At 45.5% G+C, this 22,313-nt stretch overlaps 1 protein-coding gene across 11 annotated transcripts in view; it reads right to left on the reverse strand.

The window, feature by feature from the left end:
- Positions 1 to 22,313, reverse strand: part of ATP9B (ATPase phospholipid transporting 9B) — a 245,959-nt gene that overhangs the window by 211,198 nt on the left and 12,448 nt on the right. For 9 of the 11 annotated variants that reach the window (XR_016213832.1, XM_051840449.3, XM_070049842.2 and 6 more), the window contains 2 exons: positions 15,038 to 15,211; positions 567 to 717 (listed from right to left, as the gene is read on the reverse strand). Coding sequence is in view for 3 of the 11 variants with exons in the window: in XM_051840449.3 (XP_051696409.3) it covers positions 567 to 717; positions 15,038 to 15,211 (325 nt within the window). In the remaining 8 variants the exon portion in view is untranslated. Of the gene's footprint in view, positions 1 to 566; positions 718 to 1,099; positions 1,298 to 15,037; positions 15,212 to 22,313 lie in introns of those variants that run through there. The other 2 variants (XM_089304949.1, XM_089304943.1) reach the window with 2 other exon arrangements.

The following is a 22,313-nucleotide window of genomic DNA, read 5'->3' on the forward strand; positions in this document are numbered from 1 at the left end:
TATAAAAGGTCAATTTTATAATCTGAGCCAGAACCATCAGTAATAACAAAAAGGCAATAAAATATTTAAACTTCAGTATTCAAACTTTGCCTAACATCTAACTAAAGTTAACTAGTGATCTAATTTATAATGTGAAGTAACACAGACATCTATATTTAAATACTTATATGATAAATACTTAATTACTGTGTTATTTTAAAAAACAATTATTTAACTTTCTTTGTGAACTTGATTAGAAGGCCCTAACATTACATTCCACTTTTCCCTCTAAATAAATTCCCAGCCAGACAAAATTTATGCCTTATTTTCTGATGGCTTCATTTGGCTTTTCTTCATGAGCTCTATAGGATTATACTCATGCTTCAATAATATAAACGATGCTCATCAAGAACTGAAGGCAGTAGCTTAACTGCAGGTTTTCCCGAGTCAGGCTCTATGCCCCAGCCATTCAAAGCAGCAACGGTGGGAAAGCAAGGACACTGAGGTGGACACAGGTGGGGTCTGCCCAGGACACAGGAACCCAGCAACCTCTGATATAAAACCCGTCAAGAACAGGATGGTCTTACCCCAGGGATAAAGGTAAATACATTGTATTTTTGATTTTTTATAGAATTCCTGGGATGTTTCTCTTCACACTTTTCAGGACATCCAAGCCACACTGTGCGAGCTTTCAGTTCTTTCTTTCTTTGACAAATATTTATCAGCCAATCACAGCAACTGCATAAAACAAAAGATACATATTGGGTATGCTTTCTCAAAAAGTTTAAAACAATTCCACTATTGATTACTTACCAGAAACTAGCAGTATCTGATGCTAATCATTAGAGGCTCTCTGTAGACAGATCAGTTACACAAACCTCATAACATAATTGTGCTGACAGAGCGCTGTGTAAACATGCAATGGCTTTGGAAGGCCAGAGCACTATCTTCCCAGGTGAGAAACGCACACCTGGGGGTGACGGGTGATTCTCCACACACCACCCAGGGACGCGTGGACAAGGTCTGCAGACGTCAGGTCATCTAGGCAGTGGCTCTCTCTCTCTCCTTTAAGAATCATTTTTCTCCACTCTTAAGATTAACGTCTCTTCTGGAGCATTACCTATGGCGATTAAGACTCGTGGCTCAATTCCGTGTTGAACAAGGACACTGGTGTCCAGTGGCCATGAGAGCTGCGCCCCGTTTCCACACAGCAGTGCTCATCTAGTCCACAAATGTGCCGGTTCTAAGTCTGCTTGGTTCCAACAGTGCCAGGGTCAGAAGCAGACTCTTCCCTCTGCTGGCCGTGCAGCTCTTTATTCTGGGGTGGTGAATATAAAGGTTCTGGTGGGAAACTTCTTAAAAAAATCTCAGAAAATAATGAAAAGGTAAAAAATTCATCTACATTAGCCACAAAATAACCATCAACTAAACTTCAGAATTAGGAATCTGGATTAATTCAAATTCCCAAAATGCAGAGAAAGACTCAGAGTGGTTTACAAGGGAAGCTGGTGACCCTGCTCTACCAGTGCATGCAGTCCAGCCAGCTCTGGAAGACAGAAATCCTCCACCTTTGTGACAAGGCAAGCTGAAAAGTCAACATGCAAGCAAGTGACAGCAGAGAGCTCTGGCTGGAAGACGGGGCTGCCATGCAGGAACTCCCACCCGCAACGCTGCCTTCCATGCTGATGTCATTCTGCACAAGTGACTTCACAGGCACGAAAAACAGCATCCCCACAAGAGCACTCCCAACGGGCAGCGAGTGTGTGAAGGGACACCAGGACTGTCACCACAGCGTACCCACCTGACTCCTAGCTACGCTCCAATCCCATCTGAGAAACTGGGCAGGGGGCAGCCCGTCTGCACACTGTCACAAGACTAGCCTGAGAGACCTTCCTTGGGATGGCATGAAAGACAGCTACAGGGACAGCCCAGCGAGCCGGTGACACCCCTACCCACACCACCTCCCTGACATAATTGGGGTAGACAAAGACGACCAAACTCTGTAAGAATGGAACTTCCTCAGCACTGCCTACCATCGCTTGTTAAGCCACAAACCCAAACACTTCTCACTAAAGTGCTTTCAAGGACCCAACAGCTGCAAGCCAGGGAGGGCATGGATGAAGTTAGTGGAGACGGCCAGAGAATCTCCATCATGGCTGCTCTTGGTGGGGGAGGGGAGCAGAGTGGTCAAACACATACCAATGAAGACTGAACATTGATCTTGCTTATGCTTAAATGGAGCAAACATTAAATAAGGCTTCAAACAAACAGGACAAGATGCCCAGCTTCCCTTGCTGTTGCTCCCACTGTGAAACCTGGACCTCCACACAAGCCCTCTCCCTCCTGTGCCCATGCAGACTGTAGCTGAGGGCTCTCCTGGGCTCCTCCGTGCCGTACCCCTCACCACACACCTCAGCCCTAAATTATCAACCCTTATCTGCTTACAGCATACACTCCTAGTGTCATGTGCTACAAGTATCTGGGGATTCTTTAAAAAAAAAAAAAAAAAAAAGATTTTTTTTTTTTTTTTTTTTTTATTTGAAAGACAGAGTTACAGAGAGAGGGGTCTTCCACCCAATGGTTCACTCCCCAGATGGCTGCAATGGCTGGAGCTATGCCACTCTGAAGCCAGGAGCTTCTTCCAGGTCTCCCACATGGGTGCCAGGGACCAAGGATTTTGGGCCATCTAGCACTGCTATCCCAGGCCATAGCAGAGAGCTGGATCGGAAGTGGAGCAGCCGGGACTCAAACCGACGCCCATAGGGGATGCCGGCACTTCAGGCCAAGGCATTTAACCCACTGCACCACAGTGCCGGCCCCCCAGGGTATTCGTTCTTAAACTTCAGACTTAATCACCATCTCAGACACCCCCAACTGCACCATCCCCACGCCAACCCCCACATGTGATAGAGAAAACTGGAGGCCAGACAAGAAAGGGACTTTTCTAAGACTGAACAACTTAACTGTCCATGGCACAGTTCGGTGTAGAGCCTGGATCCTGGGTGCCACGGCACTCCTCCGGCCACATTAGCAGTGGCCAGCTCTCGCTGTGTGCAAGGCCTTTGTCAGCCGTGTGCACAGCACAGTGCCTGGCCATCTAACAGCTCATGCAGATACACAATTTATCAGCAGGCAACATGACTCCATGGGAAACACACGGACTTGACGTCCTTTCCAGACATAAGTGCAGGGAGGTGGCCTTTGTTGCCACTTCTGTGCACAGCGTGAGAGCCAGCATGGCACCTGGCACAGAGCAGGCCTTCCCTGCTCCCAGCATCCCATCCTACCCACTCAGCACTCAGCACCACTCGGCACACAGCAGCCACTCCCAGACATCGCACAGAGCAGCCGCTGCACCCGTGGCTATGAACTTTCAGCAATTAAGATGACTGGAGTCCTGGCTCCTCCACCACACTAGTGCATCTCAGGCTCCGAGGCAGGCTATTCCCATCACTCGTAGCTGGCTCGGAACAGCCCTGCCACATGCAGAACTCACCACGAGCAGGTCCCACAGGGGAAACCCCTGCTCCCTGTGTACACACCCCTCCTCAGCATACCAAAGACAGCAACGACTCCTCAGGGATGTACCCAGACATGAACTGTGGTTTTGTGATATGTACTTATCTAACCTGATGTTTTAATTCACAAAAGTCAAACAAGTTTAAGACACAATAGTGGACAGGCGAGGCTAAGTATCTGAAAAAAACAAAAACAAAAACAAAAACAAAAACACATAAAATCCAGGACATGGGGAACTTAGAGTGTACCTGACAGCAACACGTACTTTCACAGCAAGACACTGTAAGTGCAGCACCACTGCACCGGCGGGGCCCGGGCACCGCGATCACAGCGCAACACGCCCGAGCAGCACTCAGCAGCTGCAGGGACCCAGGCCTCCCTGGGATCAGCCTCACGCCAACGAAATACTAACACTCTGCATCTTGTTCCTGCTTTCTCCAGAGCCTTACACACACATCAATGAGAGTCTTAGACTTTCAAGGTATAATAAAGCTATTCACATTACTTTGATACCAACACCTTTTAACAAATGAGAGTTTTCTGGCTACAGACAGAGTCAAGCGGCAGTGAGGGAGCCACCAACAAGCCGCAGGCAGCTTCCCAAGTGAGTGGATGGAGACACTCACGACGGGCTGGAGGTCTGAAAGGCTGGGGCTCCCCTGGATCTGGCACTGGATTATGCAGACATGGAATCCTGTGAGAGGGGAACAGAGACAGCTTTCATGCTAACATTGAAGGACAGAAAACCCAGAGATAAAAAAATACTGCAGGGGCCCCAGAATTGTGGCGCAGGGGGTTAAGCCTCTGCCAGTGATAAGACATCCCAAATGAGCACCGATCCAAGTCCCAGCTGCTCCATATGGATCCAGCTCCCTGCTAACGCACCTAGGAAAGCAGTGGGAGATAGCCCAAGTGCCTGGGCCCCTGGCACTCATGTGGGAGACGTGGATGGAGTTCCAGACTCCTGGTTTTGTCCGGCACAGTCCCAGTCCCTGTGGCCATTTGGGGAGTGAACCAGCAGATGGAGGATCTCTTCGTCTCTCTGTAATACTGTCTTTCAAATAAAATAAAATAAACCTTAAAAGGAAGGAAGGGAGAGAGGGAGGGAGGGAGCTGGGAGTGAGGGGGGATGGATGGATGGATGGATGGATGGAAAGATGGAAGGATGGAAGGATGGAAGGAAGGAAGGAAGGGAGAAAACACTGTAACATAAGAAGCATGCATATTCCTGATTGAAGTAGCGCTAATGAGGAAAACAGAAGGAGTTGTTGAGAGCAAAGTAACCTGTAAAACACTGGCAAAACTGAAAAACCAGAGCGGGAACCAAAGGAAGGTCCTTGGAAGAAAATAACAAAGTTCTATTTTTTTTTTTTTTTTTTGACAGGCAGAGTGGACAATGAGAGAGAGACAGAAAGAAAGGTCTTCCTTCTGTAGGTTCACCCCCCAAGATGACCACCGTCTCACTCCCAAGATGGCTGCCTCCCGGGCCACAGCAGAGTTAGACAGTGAGAGAGAGAGAGGGAAAGGTCTTCCTTTTTTTTCCGTTGGTTTGCCCCGCAATGGTTGCCGCGGCCAGCGCGCTGCGCTGATCCGAAGCCAGGAGCCAGGTGCTTCTCCTGGTCTCCCATGGGGTGCAGGGCCCAAGCACTTGGGCCATCCTCCACTGCCTTCTCTGGCCACAGCAGAGAGCTGGCCTGGAAGAGGAGCAACCGGGACAGAATCCAGTGCCCCGACCGGGACTAGAACCCAGGGTGCCGGCGCCGCAGGTGGAGGATTAGCCTATTGAGGCGTAGTGCCAGCTAACAAAGTTTTACTTAATAACACTTTCATGTGTGCTGAACATTTTCTAAACTAATGATTGTTCAGAAAACCACATCCCTTCTCTTCTTACATATAAATTGTCTGACACTGTCAGGTTCAACTGAAACTAAATCCAATCGTGCACAAATTATCCTTTTTCTCAAAATGTTTTAGATTAGTAGCTTTTCACAAATGTCTGTATAAGCAAAGTAGTACTCTGAAGTAAATAAAGCATTTTCCTATGTCAAGATCCTGTCTTCTAAAATTTTAACCAGCCTTAATTAATAGCTCCTAAAATTTAGATAGCCTCCTTCTCCTGCCTCCCAAAACTAGACAATTTTTCTACCACATAATCGTGTCTCTGCTTCCTCCTGCTGCCACCCCCCAGTGCTCTAAAGGACCCTGTTACAAGCACAGGGCAAGGGGCACGAGGGACAATCCCATCTGATCTCGCATATGGAAGTGCTATGCTAAGCTTCCACCTTCCTGGAGACAAAATGCCTTTTGATAAGAAGTAACATGAGCCCAGATCAGAGAATTACACACCAATGTGACTCACAACTTACAGAAAGGTAGATTCGGCTCTGTATGAAAGGGGCTAAAAGTTTAAAAAGATACATTCCAGAACATTTTTCCAAAGTGCCCAAGCTGGAGCTGGCGCTATGGCCTAGCAGGTAAAGCTGCCGCCTGCAGTGCTGACATCCCATATGTGTGCTGGTTCGAGTCCCGGCTGCTCCACTTCCAATCCAGCTCTCTGCTATGGCCTGGGAAAGCTGTAAAAGATGGCCCAAGTGCTTGGGCCCCTGCACCCACGTGGGAGACCCAGAAGAAGTTCCTGGCTTTGAATTGGCTTAGCTCTGGCCATTGCGACCATCTATGGTGTAAACCAGTGGATGGAGACCCTTTCTCTCTCTCTCTGTCTCTCTGCCTCTGCCTCTCTGTAACTCTGCCATTCAAATAAGGGGAAAAAAAAAAAAGTGCCCAAGCTGGAACTTTTACCAAGTAATAAAAATTAGAAAGTCTTAAGGTATAAAGAAATTAAAGCCTATTCAGTCTACGAAGTTCCGCACAGTGACACTGGAGGCGGGCTCTGGCACAGCAGTCAGGACACACTGGGACACTCACATCCTGTCTCAGTGCCCAGGTGTGCGTCCCCTGTCTGCTTCAGATCCCAGCTTCCTGATTACGTGCACCCTGGGAGGCAGCACAGGCTGACTCAAGCAGCTGGGCCCCTGCCACTCCCATGGGAGACCTGGATTAGGCTCTGGGCTCCTGGCTTTGGCCTGACCCACGGCCAGCGCTTGCACACATTCTAGGACTGAATCAGCAGGTGGAAGATCTGTCAGTCTCTTCCATCTCTGTCTTTCAAGAAGATAACAATATTTTTTGGCAAAAATAATTTTCAAATAACTCTTACCACTCACAGAATCTACAAACAGAAATGCATCGAAATCTTTACAACTCAGTTACAATCGACACTTACTGCAACATTCACAAACACTTCCTTCCTATAATTAAACTATTTTTACGTATTTTCTAATCTTTCAACTACCATCCAATGTCATTAACACAGAATTTTATAATGATTGGTATTTAGGAAATAAAAAAGTGGCAAACCTCAAAACTGAAAATTCATAAACACAGACCGATCTAGCTGCTAAATAGATAGTGCGATTCCCTAAGGTGCACTGTTTAAACTCTGCAACAACGTCCCCCTGTCTCAGACACCACCTGAATGAGGAGAGTGAAAGGTGTGGCAGGAAGTCATTCACAGACTGACCAAGGCCTGCCAGGCACAGCTCGCGCAGATGAAGACAAGGACACACCCAGGTGTGCCCCATGAGCTTCACCAATGTCCCCAAACACAGAGGTTGTGCTAACAGGTAAAGAAACACTACCCAAAAAGCCTCTGCCCACCACAATCTTGTTAACTCACCCTCAACCATGACTCCCCACCCACATGTCTGCTCAGGCTCTTCCCTGGGGTAAGAGTCGTAAGGCTATGCCAAGTTCACTACAAATTCAGGACTGTCGAGCAGTCTTTGCTGATCATGGATGATCTTTACCAAGAAAGACCAAATTTCCCCATTTTCTTCCGTCCACCTCTGTGTGCTAACCACGTCTTCACTCGAATGACCCACGTTCTCATAAGAGGCAAAGTCGTCTTCTTGATCACTATTCCACACTTCCTCCACTAAAAAGAATGCTACTTTTTCTCCCCAAAACCATTCTCTTTCAAAGGCTTTCTTTTAATATCTTCACAGTCCTGCACACACACCTCCTGACAGAGCTGACACACCATCCTCTATGAGTGTTCACAGACCTGCACACACACCTCCTGACAGAGCTGACACACCATCCTCTATGAGCGTTCACAGACCTGCACTCGCACCTCCTGACAGAGCTGACACACCATCCTGAGTCTTCAGTTATAGCAGCGTCGTTGTTATCTCACCAACCCTACCACCAACGTCTTTTGAATACAAGATACATTCAGATGCGGAACCCCACATGCCGCAGTGAAATATCAAGAGCTTTCCTACCGGAAGACAGACAAGGGGAGGTACCCGTCACTCCTTTTTCCACACAGCACTGTGTTCCAGACAGCTCCATGAGGCCAGAGGAGAAAAGGCAGGCAAAGCAAAAAGGAGGATTTGAAACCACCGCTGCTTGCAGGGGACATGATTGTGCAGCAAATGCCAAAGAATCTATAAAACACTCAGCACTGAGGCCAGACCTGTGGCACAGCAGGCTAAGCTGCCACCTGCAATGATGCCATCCCAATCTGAGTGCCAGTTCAAGCCTTGGCTGCTCCACTTCCAATCCAGTCCCTGCTAATCTGCCTAGGAAAGCAATGAAAGATGGCCCAAGTACATTGGCCCCTGTCACTTACATGGGAGACCCAGTTGGGAGTTCCAGGTTCCTGACTTCAGCCTGGCCCAGCCTCAGCTGTTGAAGTCATTTGAGGGAATGAAACAGAGGATGGAAGATCTCTGTCTTTCCCTGTCTATCATGCTGCCTTTCAAACACCTAAAATAAGTCTTTAAAAAAAGAAAACAGAACTTGAGTTCACAAAATTACAGGATAAAAGATACACAAAAACTAACAGTATTTTTATGCACTGGACAAAAACTGAAAATGTCATACTACCTACAACCACTCAAAACAATGAAATACTTAGAAGCAGAAAGAACATTTGCATACGGACACCTACAAAATGCTGATAAAAGAGATCAAAACTTATCTAAAAGGAGGAGGAGGCCCTAGATCATGATGAAGACGACAACTTAACCTCGTAAAGAACCAATTCCCACACACAGTAACAGACAGTATCAACAATTCCAGTGAAAATCTCACCAGGAATCTGGTGGATATGGACAAAATTATTCTAAACTTTCTATGGAAAGGCAAAGGAACTAGAATGGCTAAGGCAATTTTGGAAAAGAAGAGTAAGTAGGAGAGCTCAGTCCACCCCATTTAAGACTTACGATGAAGACACAACAGCCCAGGCTGTGTGGTACTGGCAGGGAAGAGACACACAGACCACAAGGAGAGGACAGAAAGGAGACCCAGAGAGGTTCCGCTCACATACAGCCCACGGCTGGCACAGGCACAGAACAATTCAGTGGCGGAAGGAGTCTTCACAAAAAACAGGCCTGGAACATTTGGACACACATTGTCAAAAATGAACCTCAACCTCAACCTCCTACCTTATATAAAAATTAATCTTTAAAAATCCTAATGTAACATTTACAACTGTAAAACTTTTTGAAGAAATCTTTGATACTTTGAACTTAGTAAAATTCTTAGAGGTGGGGCTGGTGTTATGGCAAGGCGGGCTGAGCTGCTGCTGCGACACCAGCATTCCATATGGGCACCAGTGCGAATACCATTGCTCTACTTACAATCCAGCTCCCTGCTAACGGCCTGGAAATGCAAAAGAAAACAGCCAAGTACATGGGATCCTGCATCCACATGGGAGACCAGGATGCAGCTCTTGGCTCCTGGCTTTGGCCATTTGGGGAGTGAATCAGTGGATGGAAGAGCTCTCTCTTTCTCTTTTTTCTCTCTCTGTCACTCTGCCTTTTAAATAAACAAATAAAAAAATCTTCAATAAAAAAGGAAAAAGGAATGTATAGATTTTTAAAAAATTCTTAGATGTGACACCATAAGCATAATCCTCAAATGTAGCCACAAATTGCACCTCACAATTTAAAACCTTTGGATCTACCATGGACACTTTCAAAGGACGAAAGGCAAGTGACAGAAGAGAACAACTGCAAACCACACACAGGAAACATTCTATGGCATGTTGTCAATAATGTGGCTTTACAAAGTGAAGGTTCGTGGCAACGAAGTTACGATTGCAACAGACAAGTTCTTGAAGGAAAGTAAAAGTGCTACTCCAGCACATGCAAGAATGATCAGAAAACAGCCTTCGTGCACATAGGAAGAAAGTCTAGTGGTCCGGACAAAAGACCAAACCAGCCACAAGAGTCCCTCAAGCCAAAGCCTAACCCAGGACAGGACCCTACCTGTCTTCAGTTCTCTGCAGCTGAGAAAGGAGAGGAAGCTGTAGAAGTCTGTGGAGGCAGCAGAGGCTGCTTCATGCGTTTTAAGGAAAGAAGCCATCTCCGTGATTCACAGTGCAAGGGAGACGCAGCGAGTACTGACACAGAAGCTACCGGAAGCTCTGCGGAAGGTCCTGCTAGGATAACGGGTGAAGAGGCAACACAACACAACAACAGACTTTCAGTGTACACACAACAGCTCTCCGCTGGAAGAAAACCATCTAGGGCTCTCCTAGCTAAAGGGAGACACAATGGCTGCCTTCCATGCTGCGAAGGACAGCCTGGCCCTCATCAGGGCTAACGCAGCGGGCGACTGAGGAGACGCCAGTGCTCACTCACCACTTCAGAAGCTCAGGGCACTGAAGAACTCAACCAGACCTGCCCCGCCTGCACGCACAGTGGCACCCAAAGCCTGACGACAGCACACGTCTGCACCACGAGGTCTGCCGGAGCGGTGAAGCTCGCTGTTGAGACCACTGCTCACAAAACGAGCTGCCTCTCACAACACCACTGCCCTCCAGAAGGCAGGAGATGCCGAAGGCAGGGTCATGCCTGCTAGCACACCTGCTCCATAGTGTGGGCATCCAAGAGTGGTTTTGACTTTCAAGTCTCAGTATTTAAGAAGAGACTGTGTAACACAAAGATGGTGATTTCTCTATAGGATCCAGGCAAAGGAAGCTGCAACACCTGGAGAGGACGCGCCATCATAGATACCATTAAGAACTTCATGATTCATGGGAGGCCGTCAACATCAACAGGAGTTTCAAAGAAACTGACTCCAGTCCTCACATGGACTCTGAGGGACTCAAGACTTGAGAGGAGGAAGTCACACAAACGTAGCGTGAATACCAAGACAACAAGAACGAGAAGTGGAGCTTGAAGATGTGACTGGTTTGCTGCAATCTCACAATAAAACTTAAAACAGATGAAGAGCACAGGTGAGCAAGAAAGGGGTCTCTCTGAGATGGGGATGTTTCCTGGTGAAAATGACGTAAACACTGCTCAAACAACCGTCAAGGATTCAGGATATTATCTAAACTTAGTTGACAAAGCACGGTAGCATTTGAGAGAACTGATTCCAACTCTGAGAGAAGTTCTGCTGGAGGTAAAATGAGATCAAACAATATGGCAGGCCACAGAGAAATCTTTCCTAAAAGGAGGAGTCAGCTGATGTGGTGAGCTTCACTGCTGTCTTCGTTTTAGAAATTGCCACAGCCACCCCAACCTTCAGCAACCAGCACCCTAACCAGTCAGCAGCCATCAACCAAGGCAAGACCTTCCAACAAGCAACATTATGACATTCTGTTGGCCTCTTTTAGCTATCAAGTATTTTTAAATTAAGGCATGTACTGCATACCTAGTAGCCAACATGTACTATAAGCATAACTTTTATATGCACGGGAAAAAAATTCATGTGTTTATTATAATATGTGCTTTCAACAATGGTCTCACACAAAGACATTTAGTGATAAGGATCTCTGAATAGCAAGTTAGGATGTTCATCCTCACCCGTCATTAGGAAAATGCAAATTATAAATAAAATGGACTATTACTACACATGTATTAAAATAGCTAAAATAAAAAATTGTCCCATAAACATGTAAAATTATTGCTAATAAAAATTTTTTTTAAAGAGAACATGTAGGAAACCTGGATGGAGCTCTGGGCTCCTGGTTTTGCCCTGGCCCAGGTCCAGCTGTTGCAAGCATTTAAAGAATGAACCAGTAGATGAAAGATAGCTCGATCAATTCTCTCTCTGCCTTTCAAATAAAGTGAAAATTAATTTTAAATATATACATACATCTCTTGAAAACTGACAAAATCAAAGAAAGTAGACACATTCATAATGATGCTCAGAAATGAACCCAAATCTGGTAAACAAGCAAACTATGAATATAATTAACAAATGTGACTTCAGTAACATGCTGGGCAATGCACTCAACAATCAAAAACCCCAATTATTTTTAGATGTGGAAAATTTTCTGCAAGTTGTCCATAAAGCAAACCTTAACACACTACAAAGATGAAAGAAAATTTTTCTCTTAAGTTGTAAGTACAGTCATCTTTCAGTATCCACAGGGGATAGGTTCCAGCACACACACATTCGACACTCCTTCCATCCCTGGGGATACAAAAATAGGCAGGTCAAGTCCCCCACACAAAGCACTGTATGTGCCATAACCTACATACATCCTCTTATAGACTTTAAGTCATCTCTGCATTACCTACAATCCTCATACAATGAATACACTATGCAAATAGTTGTTAACACTATATTGCTTTAGAAATAAGGGCAAGAAAAATCTGTACTTTTTTCCTGAATATTTTCAATCCACATTGGTAGAATCTGGACAGAGAGGGCCAATTGTGTTGTCCGGCCATAATAGAATTAAAACAGAAATCAACTGTAAAAAGGTAACTAAAAAATCAAAACTGGAAACTAAGCAATATAATGGTAAGTTGAACATGTTGAAGCAGGATGTCATGTAAATTAGAAAATATTTTTAACTGAATGATAATAAAATACTGTTTGAAGAGTTTCAAAAGTTCATGGAGGTAACTACATGAAAAAATGCATGGATTCCCAATTATTTTGTACCAAAATAAATGTATCTTTTAACTCCATTTTCCACAAACGTTTTGACATACGCTCATTTGTTGAAACTTAATTACATCGTTACTTATTTGAGAGGCAGAATAAAAGACAGAGATAAACAGAGAGAGTTCACATCTGGTGGTTCACTGTGCAAATGCCTACAGCAGCCAGAACTGAGCCAAGATGAGGCTGGGAGGAACTCGGCCAACTCAGCAATCCCATGCAGACGTCAGTGACTCAAGTATTTCACCCATCACTGCTGCTTCCCAGGGTCTGCATTAGCAGGAAGCTGGAATTGGGAGCCAGAGCTGAGTACCAAACATAGGTACTCCAATACGGGAAGCAGGCAGCTTAACCAGTAAGCTAAATGCCCACCCCTGTTTTTTTTTTTTTTTTTTTTTTTTAGCTGTTTTTAGAAAAGAAAATGGGAGAAAAGTTGGTATATTAATCACTTCTTGTACGTTAACTAAAATACCCAACAAATACTTCTTGAGAAAGAAAAGCTTTTTTGAGTTTACAGTTCAGAGGTCACAGTTCAGGATCCAACAGCTCGAGTCCTAAGGTCTCGCGGAGACTGGTCATGGCAGGTGCAAAGGACCTAGTCCAAACTTGAACTCCAAAGATCAACTTCTTGCAGGAACCACCCCCAGTGACCTCCACTGGCCCTCCCTCCCAGACGTATGGTTAGATCAAGTCTCCAACCTTAGTCTACCAGCTGTTAATATCAAGGCATCAGAGTTTTTTTTTTTTTAAAGATCTATTTATTTATTTTAAAGTCAGAGTTACACAGAGAGGAGAGGCAGAGAAAGAGAGAAAGTGGTCTTCCATCTGATGGTTCACTCCCCAGATGGCCACAACGGCCGGAGCTGCACCAATCCAAAGCCAGGAGCCAGGAGCTTCTTCCGAGTCTCCCACGTGGGTACAGGGGCCCAAGGACTTGGGCCATCTTCTACTGCTTTCCCAGGCCACAGCAGAGAGCTGGATCGGAAGAAGAGCAGCCGGGACTAGAACCGGCGTCCATATGGGATGAAAGCACTTCAGGCCAGGGCGTTAACCCGTTGCACCACAGTGCCAGCCCCAAGGCATCAGTTTCAACGTCCACTTGAGCTGGAGGCAAACAAGCCCTACTAAACCTCTAACAACTGGTGATCTTAACATTCACCTCAGCAAGCTACAAAAAGCACTGGAAATTAAACTCAAAGGAAATATGAGTAAGAAAATAAAGGTAAGATCAGAAGTTAGAGCCAGAGTGCTATGGCAGGGCGGGTAACACCACCGCCTGTGACACCAGCACCCCTGGTAGGCACTGGTTCATGATCTGGCTGCTCCACTTCTAACCCAGTTCCTTGCCGATGGCCCAAGTGTTTGGGCCCCTGCCACCCACATGGAAGCTCCCGGCTTCTGCCTGGCCCAGCTGTGGCTGTTGCAGCCATCTGGGCAGTGAACCAGTGGATGGAAGACCCGTCTCTCTCTCTGTCTTTCCCTCTCTCTCAGTAACTCTGCCTTTCAAACAAATAAATAAATCTTTCAAAAAAATTTCCTAGAAAGAACACTCTGGGTATTTTGGCTACGTAACCTAGAAAATCCTTTCAATAAATCAAAACACTTAGCAATTAATATCACTATCAGAAATTTCTCAGACATTGCTTAGCCATGAAACGTTTGCTTCATATGAAGCTTACACCAGATAAAGGTTGCTATTTGATTAAAAGCTGAGCAGGACAAGAACTCAACCTTGCTCAGTCTCAGCCCCTTATTCCTGTGCAGCCAGTTTCCACCTGATTCCTCAGAACTCCTCCAGTTCCACAGACGGCTTGAATGCCCCGCTGTGAGAGGACCAGAAATCAGATCAGGTATAAGGCCATCTTTTTGTAGCTTCTAAACTGATAACGCAAAGGATGATGGAGAAGCTACTTTTCTGTAGGTATTTACTTTGCTTATATGGACAAAGGGATATAAATTCACATTAGCAACAAAGGTACGACCATCAGTCTCGAGACATTGTTTCGATATCCTCTGCCCAAGTCCGCGGCCTGGCTCCACTGCCTGTCTCCATGCCTGTCACTGGGGAGGCACCTAGGGGCACAATGAGCCTTCTTGGGCAGAATGGAATCAAAGCAGACCACACCAGTGTACCTCAACCGCCAGAGAATTTGTCTCAAGCATGAGGAATTCTTACCTTGATATCCAGCTAGTTACATTAACAGAAGAGGCTTATTCCATGTCACATACACATAATTACAGTGTTATTAAACTGCATCTTATAGGTCCAAAATCTACCATTTTGAGTAACAAGGGAACATCATCTGTAAATATTGAAACAGTGGCCAGAATTCTACTAGGCACTAACTAGAAAATCACTAATTTTCTCCAGCTTTTTACCACTTAAAACTTCCCATAAAATAAAGACTCTGGCTTCCCCTTCCTCTTGGACTAGCACCGTCTGATTCTGACTAACCACTTAATGCCCTCCGTGACATCGTTTACGGCCTCCTTGGCTTTACACCAGCCTTGCTGACAAACGCCCTGGGAACTAAGCTGTGTAGGAAATGGGGTAGCAACGGTGACCAACCTGCTACAGAGGAACTTCCATCCGCCACAGACAAACCACTCCAGGCCTCCTCTTCTCCGCGTCAGCCTAGCTCGTGGTAACGTGTGGTAATCACCTTCCTCGTTCTCGAAGCCTTCTTCAGACATCATTAGAGGCATTTCGTCCAAGTGGGCAGACTCATCTTCGAGCTGGTACCTAGTCAGAGGCAGAAACAGCACTGAGACAGGTCAGCCAGTCTTGTGTCACAGTAGATGTTTCATTGAGAACATAGCAGGTCTAATTTTACTAATTACATATTTTTTTTCCTCAAACTAAGCTGCCTGAATTCAGCTGAAGCAAACAACTATGAATAACACTTCAGAGTGACCACACTGCAGTTAGCTCAGGTAAATAGTTGGGAAATGCTGCCAAAGAAAGCCTGCATTACAAGTGCTGTGAACATAATCCTGGAGGCAGCTCTGGGACGCAGGCCCAGACGGCAAAACACCGTGCACCGTATTCAACAACAGAAACAAACAACCACCTTGCTGTGGTCTGGATGTGGCTTTGAGTCCCCCGGCGTTCATGTGTTGGGACCCTGAAGGTGGGGTCTGGGGGAACTCATCAGGTCACCGAGGGCACTGCCCCTAGGAGGAACCGTGAGCTCTTCTGGCCCCCTGCCTCCCAGGTGAGCTCTCCCGCAAACGCTCCTGCCAGGATGCCTGCGACTGGGATGCGACAGCCCGGCGCCCTCGCCACAGCCAGCACCATGGCATTTGCAGCTTCAGCCTCTGAAACTGTGAACTAAACAAATCTCTTTATAAATCCCCCAGCCCTGGACAACAGGCCAGTATACAACTGGAATTTAATACTAGAAAAAAGTAACACCTTCAAGTAACATCTAAATGCCCTGCGATATACAACTTTACAGTTATCAGTCAAAATGCACAAGGGACTTTGATAAAACACAGTTGAATTTATACTGAAAAGTATGAACCTGTCCTGTGGTTTGTATTCAGAGTTGATATAATGATTCATATAGGAAATGATCTTAAGTTCTGTTAATTGTCTGTTACTCCCTTACTTTCTATTCAGTGAAAAACTTCTCAAAAACCACCATACCATTCAGAGTTCAACAATCCTCTTGTAATTCCAAGAAACAGGCAGCCCACCAACAACACTGCTTCCAAAGGAACAGGCAGCCCACCACCAACACAGCTTCCAAGGAACAGGCATCACCATCCACACTGCTTCCAAGGAACAGGCATCACCAACAACACTGCTTCAAAGGAACAGGCAGCCCACCAACAACACTGCTTCCAAGGAACAGGCATCACCATCCACACTGCTTCCAAGGAACAGGCATCACCATCCACACTGCTTCCAAGGAACAGGCAGCCCACCAACAACACTGCTTCCAAGGAACAGGCATCACCATCCACACAGCTTCCAAGGAACAGGCAGCCCACCAACAACACTGCTTCCAAGGAACAGGCATCACCATCCACACAGCTTCCAAGGAACAGGCATCACCATCCACACAGCTTCCAAGGAACAGGCAGCCCACCAACAACAGTGCTTCCAAAGGAACAGGCATCACCATCCACACAGCTTCCAAGGAACAGGCATCACCATCCACACTGCTTCCAAGGAACAGGCAGCCCACCAACAACACTGCTTCCAAAGGAACAGGCAGCCCACCAACAACACTGCTTCCAAGGAACAGGCATCACCATCCACACTGCTTCCAAGGAACAGGCATCACCAACAACACTGCTTCCAAGGAACAGGCAGCCCACCAACAACACTGCTTCCAAGGAACAGGCATCACCATCCACACAGCTTCCAAGGAACAGGCATCACCAACAAAACTGCTTCAAAGGAACAGGCAGCCCACCAACAACACTGCTTCCAAGGAACAGGCATCACCATCCACACAGCTTCCAAGGAACAGGCAGCCCACCAACAACACTGCTTCCAAGAAACAGGCATCACCATCCACACTGCTTCCAAAGGAACAGGCATCACCATCCACACTGCTTCCAAGGAACAGGCATCACCATCCACACAGCTTCCAAGGAACAGGCATACCATCCACACTGCTTCCAAGGAACAGGCATCACCAACAACACTGCTTCCAAGGAACAGGCAGCCCACCAACAACACTGCTTCCAAAGGAACAGGCATCACCATCCACACAGCTTCCAAGGAACAGGCATCACCATCCACACAGCTTCCAAGGAACAGGCATCACCATCCACACTGCTTCCAAGGAACAGGTGTCATCATCTACACTGCTTCTAAGAAACAGGCATCACCATCTTCACTGTTTCCAACAAACGCAGTCACCATCAATCCTGCTTCCCAAGAAACAGGTGGCAAGGCACCACCAATATTTTGCCATATAATTCCTTTATTTTGGGGGGCGGGGGATTCGCACTATGCATGGAAAATTCTCCTCAGCATCTGTAGCCTCTACCCACCTGATGACAGCAGCTTGTTTTACTATCAAAAATGTCTCCACTGGAATATAAAAATCACTCTCTAACTATCATGGCACATAATACTAAAGATTAAAAGTAAAAGCATAGAAAAAGAATGCAAACTTAATAAAAAGAAAACTTAGTAGTTTAAGACAAAGGTAACATTAAAAAATAATTTCTTAGGATAAAAGACACTAAATAATAATAATAAATAAATTATGAGTAAGATCTCAAAGCCCTCAGTGTGTCTGTACCTACTACCAGAGCTTCTAAAACTGACACAAATGGAAGGAAAAATACACAAATCCACAATAGTGCTTGAATACTTCAAAACTCTCCCCTGAATAACCGATAGAAAAAAGACAAAAACTGAAAGATATAAACCAACACTGTCAGCTAACTTAAACTTCTTGAGATCCACAGAACATTCTATTCAACAACACCAGAAAATACTCTTCAAGTACACCCCACAGACCACATCATGGACCACAGTGCTACCCTAACAAATATACAAGAACTACAACCACAGGAAGTGTGGATTAAAAAAAAAAAAAAAAAAAAAAAGGAGCAGTAACAAAAGGATTTCTTGAAAATCCACAAATACTTTGGGTAAAGAAATCTCACTTTTAAATAATCTGAGCACCAAAGAGGAAGTCTCAGGGAAACCTGAAACTATTTCTAAGTGAATTAAAATAAAAATAGCACATATCAAACTTGGATGGATTAAGTTAAAAAAGAGTACCTGCCGGGAGAACTGCTCTGCCTCTCAAATACACATTTTTTAAAAAACCATACATAACTGGATAAACATACAAAGGAATATTATTTTGCCTTAAAAATGAAAATCGGACAGTCTACATCCCGCAACATAACCCTTTAAAACATCATGCTGAGTGAAATTAGACACAACATAGAAAGACACAGATAACTGCTGGATGGATCCACCTGTGTGAGGTGCCCAAAACGCCAAACCCACGGAGAGCAGAGGAGGTACCAGGCGCTGGATGGGGCGGATAGTGGGGAGTCTGCAGATGGACGGCAGTGTTTGTCGGTTCAGTGTAAACTCATTTAATGCTGTTGAACTTCACACTGACACGTGCTAAGTGCTGTTACGTATACTTTACCACAATCTTTTGAATAAAAAAATGGAAAACACGGAGTAAAGGCTGTTTATATTCCGCTCCCTGGTGTGCACCTGGAGGAATCACGACCGCTTCCGTTCCCCCTGACTCTGACCCACCAGGCAACTCCAGGAGTGCTGTCACCATGCGAGTCCCCGCCCCTCCTCCCACTGGCTGCAAGCGATGGGACAAGCTCGGTATCGTTCAGGGGACATACCTGTCACTAGGACCAAAGCCAGAACAAGAGCTGCTGAGGAAGCCTCCACTTGGAGACCACGGGGAAGGACGCCGTGGAAGGGATGCTGAGACAGACAGAGCCTGCCCTCTGATGCCTGCATGCTGGGCACCGTCCAGAAAGAGTGAAGAGAAACACACACAGCAGGACAGGAAAGCACATCAATAAACAAGCGCTTTTGGTTCATTTCTTTCACAAATGAGCAAAGATAATTTACAATGAAGAAATAAAAATTGCATGATCTATGAAGTAACATGCCTAAAAACAAATATTTTCCCTTAAAAAGTTATTTTTCCTTATATCTCTGTATAAAATCACTTTTAAAATAGCCAGTGAGAAAATGAATATTTACAGAAGACACAATTAAAATTCAAAATATATTCTAATATAATAAACAAGATGAGATTCGTAGTCCTTCTCATTAGGCTGGCGACAGTGTCACACTTTAGCAGAAGTCACATTCTCATCAAGCTCCAGGCTGGACGAGCACACAATGAGCTCTGGAAGATAATGAGAGCAGCAGCACCATGTTTAGTCACCTCCACTTCAGAAACGCAGCCTTTCAACTGGCAAGCAATTTATTCCATTCCCAAAGCAATTTTCCTATTGTATTGAAAATTTTACCTCAGTATTTAAAAACAATAAGATGATGAATAATGGATTTTTCAGAGACAGGATAAGCACAGAATCCTAAGTGTCTTTGTTGCCTGGTGTCACATACACTTAATTGGTTTGTCACTCAAGAAAAATCAACGTTTCCAGCAATTAAGTATAATTCTGGAAACATATTTCTGAACCGAGTAAAAACAATGTGAACAAAGACGACAGAACAGATGATACCAAAGCCAGGAGTGCCATCTTGAGAGGAGCAGGGACAGCCAGCTACCTGCCTGCTGCCAGAGACTCCGAACACCAGCAACTTCCCACAGCACACTCAAGTTCCAGCAGCCCTGTGATTCACTTGTATCTAAGGAAGAGGAGGTCAATACAGCAGCTAGCTTAAATTCACACTTTGTCTTAAGTATCCAACAGCTACATTGTTTCCATTCTGATGAGAGACATTTCTGAGCAGCCACTGATTTTAAAGAGAGAAATAAGTTTAAAATATGCCTAATACTCAAACCTTAAGAAAATAAAAACATTTCCCCTTTGCCTGCATATTAATAAAATAAAAAATAAAGCAACAGGAAGAAGTGCTATAAACAAACCTGCACACCCCTCATCAAACACACCTTGCCCTTCTGCCTTCTGCCATGTGAGCACTTGCAAACAAGGCCTCCCAGACACTAGCACCTGTATCTTGGAATTCCAACATCCACAAAGTTAGTCTGTTCCTTTTAAATTACCAACTCTCAGGTAATGTGCCAGCAGGACAAAACAAACAATAAAACAGTAAAGAAAAACAAAGCAACTAAATTACAGAAATGTTGCCTGCATAACATGCCTTGCCCAGAGTTGCAAAAACAAGCAAAAGGCACAAGGAGGAGTCCGTCCTTGGGCTGAGAAGTGATTTCCTCTATGTGAACTATGCATACTGTAAGGTTGGAGCTAGATGTTTCTAAAATGTTCTATAAAATACATCAATTGATGAAACAAGAAGTCACACCAATGCCACATATAAACTGAGAAATTTTTAAATCAGAGTTCAGGGTACAACAGTCAACACCACGTTAGCACAAATCCAGGAATCTGAAGCTGCTCCGCTAGTTAGCTCAGGACACACTCTCAAGTTGCCTAAAATTGAGATTCCTTATTAACAACTCTCTTCATGCTCATACTGTTAGCTGCAGAAATCTGAAGTAAAACATTTCCATTCTTGCAAGTGTACAGAATTTCTTACACTCAAATGGCTACAGATTCCTTTTAAAGGAAATGCTTATAGATCCCTCAGAAAATGTCTGATTTCAAGAAATTGTGGGCCTGAGCATTCAGATGAATCTCGAAGGATCATAACGTTGTGAGCTGCACTGTGGTGCAGCAGGTTGTGAGCGCCACCTGTGACACTGGCATCCTGTATCCGAGTGCTGGTTACGAGTCCTGGAAGCTCCACTTCTCAGCCAGCTCCCTGCTTATGTTTCTGGAAGGACAGAAGATGATGGCCCAAGTGCTTGGATTCCTATTATCCATTTGGGAGACCCAGACGGAGTTCCTGGCTCCCGCCTTCAGCCTGCCCCAGCCCTGGCTGTTGTGGCCATTTGAGGAGTCAACCAGTCAACAGAGCTCTCTCTCCCCCTGCCGCCCCTCCCCACCGATTCTCTGTCACTCCGCCTTTCAAATAAATAAATAAGACTTTTTCTTTTTAAAGATTCATTTTATTTGAAATGCAGAGTCACAAAGAGGAGAGGAGACAGAATAAGAGATATTCCATCTGGCCAGGAGCCAGTAGCTTCATCCAGGTCTCCTACATAGGGCTCAGGGACCCAAGCATTTGGGCCATCCTCTGCTGCTTCCCTAGGCACATTAGCAGGGCGCTGGATCGCAAGTGGAACAGCCAAGACTCAAACTGGCACGTACATGGGATGCCAGCATCACAGGTGGCAGCTATGCCACAGTGCCAACGCCATAAATAAAGCTTATTGTTTTAAAAAGGCTTCAAGCATCATTTACTCCTTCAACAGGTATGTAATTAATATGTATTAGTTCTTTAGTGCTTTTATTTTTAAGATTTATTTATTTGAAAGGCAGCATTACAGAGAGGCAGAAGCAGAGAGAAGTCTTCCATCCACTGGTTCATTCCCCAAATGGTTGCAATGGCCGGTGCTAGGCGGATCCAAAGCCAAGAGCCAGGAGCTTCTTCTGGGTCTCCCACATGGGTGCAGGGGCACAAGCACTTGAACCATCTTCTACTGCTTTCCCAAGCCATAGCAGAGAGCTGGATCAGAAGTGGAGCAGCTGAGACTCAAACCAGCGACCATATGGAATTCCGGCACTGCGGGTGGTGGATTTACCCACTTTGCCACAGCTCTGGTCCCATAAATAAAGCTTTTTAAAAACCATTTCTAGGGGGCCAGCACTGTGGAATAGCAGGTTAAGCAGCTGCCCGTGGCACCAGCATCCTGTAAGGGTACCAGTTTGAGTCCCAGCTGCTCCACTTCCAATCCAGCTCCCTGCTAATGCACCTGGGAAAGCAGCAGAAGATGGCCCAAGAACTTGGACCCCTGCATCCACGTGGGAGAACCGGAAGAAGCCCCTGGCTCCTGGCTTCAGATCGGCCCATCTCCAGCCGTTGCTGCCATATGATCCAGTGTGTGGGATGAACGATATCTCTTTATCTTTAAAAAAAAATTTAAACCTTTAAAAAATAAAAAGCTTTTCAGGCCAAATGTTTGAGAAGCCACATTTATAGAAAGTGCCTGGGTTCAAGTCCTAGCTATGCTCCTAATTTCAGCTTCTGGTTAATGCACACCTTGGGAAGTGGACTCAGTCAGATGGGTCCCTGCCACCCATGTGGGAGACTTAAGAGTTGAGTTCTTGGCTCC

Source organism: Oryctolagus cuniculus, chromosome 10 (assembly GCF_051225735.1).
Source record: "Oryctolagus cuniculus isolate XC-2025 breed Fujian yellow rabbit chromosome 10, ASM5122573v1, whole genome shotgun sequence".
NCBI lineage: Eukaryota > Metazoa > Chordata > Mammalia > Lagomorpha > Leporidae > Oryctolagus > Oryctolagus cuniculus.